This window comes from Brassica napus, chromosome C2 (genome assembly GCF_020379485.1).
Source record: "Brassica napus cultivar Da-Ae chromosome C2, Da-Ae, whole genome shotgun sequence".
Taxonomy (NCBI): Eukaryota; Viridiplantae; Streptophyta; class Magnoliopsida; order Brassicales; family Brassicaceae; genus Brassica; species Brassica napus.
This window is the reverse complement of record NC_063445.1, coordinates 50,065,341-50,071,558: the sequence shown is the minus strand read 5'-3', so window position 1 is coordinate 50,071,558 and position 6,218 is coordinate 50,065,341. Positions and strand designations below refer to the sequence as shown.

The following is a 6,218-nucleotide window of genomic DNA, read 5'->3' as shown; positions in this document are numbered from 1 at the left end:
CGAGGAAAGAGAGACGGTCGGTTTAGACCGTCTTAGTCTTAGGACGTTTTCCTTTTCTGTTTTAGATCTTTTCCTATTTCATGTTCTATTAGGTTTTGGATAATTTCATTTTTTTCTATACTTTGTAATTCATATATAAGGAACCTCTATTGATCATTAATAATACACAGAGAAATATTCAGTCTCTAAACTCTCTAATTACAACAGTTACACATATATATAATTTTATTCAGTACATAAATATTATTTATTATTATGTTAAAATACCTAAAATAAAAAATAAAAGGCAGAAAGTTCGCTTGAAACACATCAAATGTGTGGTGTTAGTACTGTAGAGTGCAGATCATTATTATTGCTTGTAAAATTGAACTGCCAGTTCATGTATATTTTATTATTTTTATAAATAAACTGATTCTTTGTTGTTAACATACGTTGAATGGCAATAAAAAGGCAGGTCTCCCACCCCAGTGTACGTCCTGTCTCACTCCTGCCATTCCATTCTGACTCTTAGACGGATTACTCTCATGCTGTTTAAACACTTGTCTAACTCAGTATTATACTATTATTCTATAACCTATTGACCCAGCAAATATCTTCCAAAACTAATCGTTCTGCCCTCTTCATAGAATTTTTTTGGGTCAAATGTTCACAGTATTATTATTCTTAATATTTTGTTCATTTCCGAATATGTCACAAAGAGGAGAAGAATCTTGGACTCTCATAAAGGTTCGAAGTTTAGCTTCTTCTACGAAACATTCCTTTACCCGTCTGCGTCAAACTTAACGTGTTGTTAGAACAAACTCATATTTATACGGCATATATTCCCCTTTTTTACTTAAACATGATTTTAAAAGTAGTTTGTTACCATAAATAAATCAAGAACACATTCGCTTTTATCTGATATATTTGCTTTGCTTTGATGCCACCACATCTTAACAAGCCTTTATTCGCTTTGAAGATAGATATCTACATCACATAGTTCTTAGTGCTCTATCTATCTACCTACATTCTCTTATTGGTGAAGTTGTATGGGTTTAAAAGCAAACAAATTATTTATATTCCACTTTTTTTTTTTTTTTTAAATGTTAAGATTTTATACCAATTTTCAGAGTTTTTGACAGAAATTACACAGATACAAATAGTGGGAAATTGAACTAAGCGACAACAGGGAAAGAGAAGAAGAAGTAACCCCTACAATCTAACAGTCAAATAAACATTACAATCCGAAGTATTCCACTTTCTATTTACGAAAGAAACATGTCTCAAACCATTGATTTACAACTAGATTACCATTATTTATTGTACAATGTTTTTAATTAGGATATAAATAACAAGTAGCAACCATTGATTTACAACGAGATTACCATTTTCTTTTGTCAACACCATATCTTTATTTTAATAATGATGTTAAATGAATTTTGTCATCATTAACAAAAGAAAGAATCTTCAATTTTCATCTCAAAAGCTGTAATTATCCACGGAAAAAAAATCAAAGGTGTGTTGCAATAAATTAAAAGGTGTATGCTGCGTAAATAAATCGTTAATTAACATGTTTTATAGTTAATAATGTGTATTTATCATCATCAAATCTAGAAAAAAATCAGATAATCCGAAATCGTCGACAGATCGAAGAGCGAGCGAGCGGAATGACAGAGAGCTCTACAAAACGACACGTGTCCAACACCCTAAAGTGTTTGAAGATCTCACCGTTACCCTAATCTTATATCTTTCCTTTTTTTAATTATTTGTCCTCCTCGATTAGTATATATTACTTTTTTCTCCCTCGTGAAATCTCCTCGATCAAGAACAAACAAAAAAGTTGGGAGATTTCCTCGCGCAAAATATTATCGTCCTCTCCTCTCCATCGTTTTCTCTCTCTTTGACTCGGTCGACGACGACCAACCCGTTCCTTCCTTCCTTCTCTCTCTATCTCTATCTATCTCTTTCTCTCCTGAATCGAAGTTGCTTCACCTCAAAGGAAGAAACTTGCTGGCGTTGTTTACATTCCGATTGAAAAGGAGATCTCGCGGCGAGGGTTCGGTTCGGTTAGGATTCTCCGTTGAAGGGTTTCTATATTAGTTTATCCAATTCGATCAGCAATCTTTTAGTTTAGGAGGTCTCTGAAAACCCTAGTTTAGATAGCTGTTAAAATCAGAAAATCAATTTATTCAATTCATTCTTTTGTCAACCAATTCGTTGTTGATACGTCTCTTCTAGCTTTTTTTAGTTATAGAGTTTCGGAAGCTCTGAAAGTTAGGGCGACTTGTATTTTTTTGTTGTTGCCATCAAAGAGCTTCGTTTCTATAGATTAACCCACACAAAAAAAAAAAGGACTTAGCTTTTTAGGGATTCTGTACAAAAAGGGGGATTTTAGCTTTTAGATAAGACTTATATAGGAATGGCGTTGAATTTTTCTCACAGACATGTCTCTGAGAAACCAATGAAGATAGCTGATGGGTATCTTGTTGAGGGAGTTTCTGAGATGAACGGTGGTGTTTTCTCCCAGTCTTTTGAGAAAGGTGACTCCTTTGATTACGGAAGGAACACTGGTGGTGTTTTCTCTCAGCCTTGGTGTTCCGGTGACGAGAAAGGTGATTGCTTTGACTATGGAATGAGCACTGGAGGTCCAGCTTCTGGCGACATTGTTGATGTTCTGCCATCTGATCCGTTTGGGATGGATATGAACAATACTTTCACTGCCATTACTGGGTGGCTTGAGGATTTGGAGTTTGATTATAGCCGATATGGGAGAGATGAGATTGGTGATGGAGACCACCAGCTCTTTGCTGGGTTGAGTTTTATTTGGAACAATGCAATGCGGTTTCAGGAGTTTCCTGAGAGTCACTGGTTTGAAGAGGGTTTTGATGGTGATGGATCTTGTGCTGGTTCATTCGTATCCCCTACTAGTGTGGATAAGGTAATGAGTCGTGTTGGAGAAAGCAGTGATGGAGGCGAGAATGCAAACGTTCATCCAGCGCTTGGTTTTTGTCTTTACCACTTGGGAGTGAAGGATCTTCTTTCAGTCAGTATGGTTTGCAAGTCTCTGCATACCACTGTCTGTGATGACTCGCTACTGTGGAAACACATCCACATCTCTCAACCGTTGAATGAGAAGATCAATGATGAGTCTCTTCTGCGGTTAACCGAGAGGGCTCATGGCACTATGCAGTGTCTGAGACTCGTAGATTGCTCGAAAATTACAGAGGATTGTCTTAGGAAGGTGTTGGAACGCAATCCACAAGTAGTCAAGGTGAGGTTTCTCTTCATTTGTTTTGTCAAGTTTATATTGATTACTCAAAACTAATATTGTTTTTTTTTTCTGTTGTTGGCAGCTTGGCGTACCTGGATGCACAAGGATCAGTATCGACGGCCTTGTGAGCATCTTGAGGGACCTGAAGTCTTCGGGGAAGCTTAAAGTGAAACATTTAGAGACTGGTGGCCTCTATGGAGTTACTAAAGATCACTATGATGAGCTGCTTGATTTGTTGGACATAGGCAACAATGTGGAACAGACTATCCAAAAGCCGCGTTATTACCATAGAGGATACACATTCGCCTCCTGCGACGATGTTGTCCGGGCGCTGGATATTGAGATGTGTCGGAAATGTCAGAACTGGAGGATTGTCTATGACTGTCCAGCGGAAGATTGTAAAGGGAAGGAGGAGTGTCGTGCTTGTTCTCTTTGCGTACAGAGGTGTGTTCAGTGCGGTCGGTGCATCAATGGCGTATACGAGGAGACGTTTTGTTTGGAGTTTTTGTGCTCTGGTTGCTCGAAGCTCCTTAAGTTCCCTCTCGTGTGATGAATAAGTTTCCCTTTCATCTTTTGATGAAGGAATAATAATTATCATAAAGATTTGTTTTGGCTTTAGACATTTATAAAATAAATAAATTTATGAAAGATGAGCTTTGGATTATTCTCTGTATGCAATCCAGTAAATATGTGATTTGAGTTAAGAGCTGCAATTAGGCATGTAGGTTTGGTTTAAATGGTTTGTTTTGTTCGGTTCGGTTCGCACAAAATTTTGTGGAATTATTCAAATAAAAATTCGGCTTGGTTTTGATATCTGGTTATTTCGGTTTGGTATGAAAATTTTGTTTTAATTGAAAATTTTGGTTTTGATTAGATTTTGATTTAGCTTAAATTTGGTTATGATTGATATGACCGGTAAGACTTTTTTTTCTAAAATGAAAATTGATTACCGAACCCAATTGATAATCGATTGCCAATTAAACAGTAACTCATAATTGTATCTGAATCAAAACCAAGAATTTCGGTTCGACAGATTCGGGTCGGGTCAAATACCAAGCCTAGTAGCTATGGTTTACGCGCCCTCATATCAGCACGTTGATGCCACGCGCCAATGCTGTAAAAAATAAAATAAAAATTGTTGTAAAAGGATTGGGAATTGTTTCTGTATATTATTAATGAGTAACAGAGGTTCCTTATATAAGGATTACAAAGTATAGCAAAAAGAAAATTATCCAAAACCTAATACAACATGAAATAGGAAAAGATCTAAAACAGATAAATGGAAAATGTCCTAAGATCTAAAGTCGGCCAAGACATAGCCGATTCTCTCTCCTCTTGGACGCCGACTCTCTCTCCTCTTGGACAAGGCCACGGCTGGGCCTAGACATGGTCATTGGTTATAGGCCATCCACATAATGATTTATAACACTCCCCTTTGGATGCCATAACCATATGAGTTTGTATCATGCACGACGTTGCCTCATTAAAACCTCTCTAGGAAAACCAAAAACCCAAGATGGGAAAAAATGGAAACCGTAGACAGGAAAAAGAGTACAACACATGACACTCCCCCTGATGAAGGCATCACTGAAGATCCTTCAACAGGCGCATTCCTATCTGATGAACCAGTTTCCTGAACGTTGAGGTCGGCAGAGACTTAGTGAACAGATCGGCCGAATTGTCACTGGACCGAACCTGAACCACTTGAACTTCTTTAGCCTTCTGCAGGTCGTGGGTGAAGAAGAACTTAGGCAAGATGTGTTTTGTTCTATCTCCCTTAACGTATCCATCTTTGAGCTGAGCTATACAAGCTGCATTGTCCTCATAGATGATCGTTGGTTCTTCCTTTTCCTTTCCCACGGCCAAGCCACTTTCCCTTAGGATATGGCCGGTCATGTTCCTCAACCACACAAGCTCTCGGCTTGCTTCATACATGGCTATGATCTCGGCATGATTAGATGATGTTGCCACTAAGGTTTGTTTTGTGGACCGCCAACTTACTGCAGCCCCACCGTGTATAAACACGTAACCTGTCTGATATCTAGCATTGTGTGGGTCAGATAAGTACCCAACATCTGCATACCCGGCCAAGCTATCATCTGGTCGGCACGTATAGAACAAACCGAGATCGGTTGTTCCTTGCAGATATCTGAACAGATGTTTTATTCCGTTCCAGTGCCTAAGTGTCGGACATGAACTGAATCTAGACAGTAAACTCACGGCAAAACTTATGTCCGGTCTAGTATGGCTAGCCAAATACATTAAGGCTCCAATGGCACTTAGATAAGGTATTTCCGGCCCGAGCATATCCTCGTCCGGCTTCTTTGGTCCGAATGGATCCTTCTCAAGGTCTAAGGACCTCACGACCATAAAACTTGACAAGGAATGAGCCTTGTCCATATTAAACTGCTTGAGTATCTTTTCTGTATATGTTTTTTGATGCACAAGGATTCCATTATCCACATACTCAAATTGCAGTCCCAAACAGAACTTAGTTTTTCCTAAGTCTTTCATTTCGAATTCTTTCTTTAGACATTCGACCGTTTGGGAAATCTCTTCAGGGGTTCCAATCACATTCAGGTCGTCCACATAAACAGACATAATCACGAAGCCCTTGCTGTCAAATCTCTTTATAAAGATACATGGACTTATTGGATCGTTCTTATAACCTTCTTTCATTAGATACTCTGATAATCGGTTGTACCACATTCGACCTGATTGTTTCAAACCATATAAGGCTTTATTCAGCTTAATACAATGCTGTTCTCGAGAACCTTTCTTATCTTTGAGCTCAATACCCTCTGGAACTCTCATATGAATTTCATTATCCAGTGGACCGTACAGATACGCAGTTACTACATCCATTAGGTGCAGATCAAGCTTCTCTTTCACGGCCAGACTGATCAAATATCGTAATGTAGTTGCGTCCACCACAGGGGAATAAGTTTCCTCATAATATATTCCTGGT

At 38.3% G+C, this 6,218-nt stretch overlaps 1 protein-coding gene across 1 annotated transcript; it reads left to right on the top strand.

The window, feature by feature from the left end:
* Nucleotides 1-1,207: 1,207 nt before the first annotated feature.
* Nucleotides 1,208-3,914, top strand: LOC111203343 (F-box protein SKIP14-like). Its single transcript, XM_022697057.2, has 2 exons — nucleotides 1,208-3,250; nucleotides 3,333-3,914. The coding sequence occupies exons 1-2, from the start codon at nucleotides 2,399-2,401 to the stop codon at nucleotides 3,798-3,800; spliced, it is 1,320 nt and encodes a 439-aa protein (XP_022552778.1). The 5' UTR covers nucleotides 1,208-2,398; the 3' UTR covers nucleotides 3,801-3,914.
* Nucleotides 3,915-6,218: the final 2,304 nt, after the last annotated feature.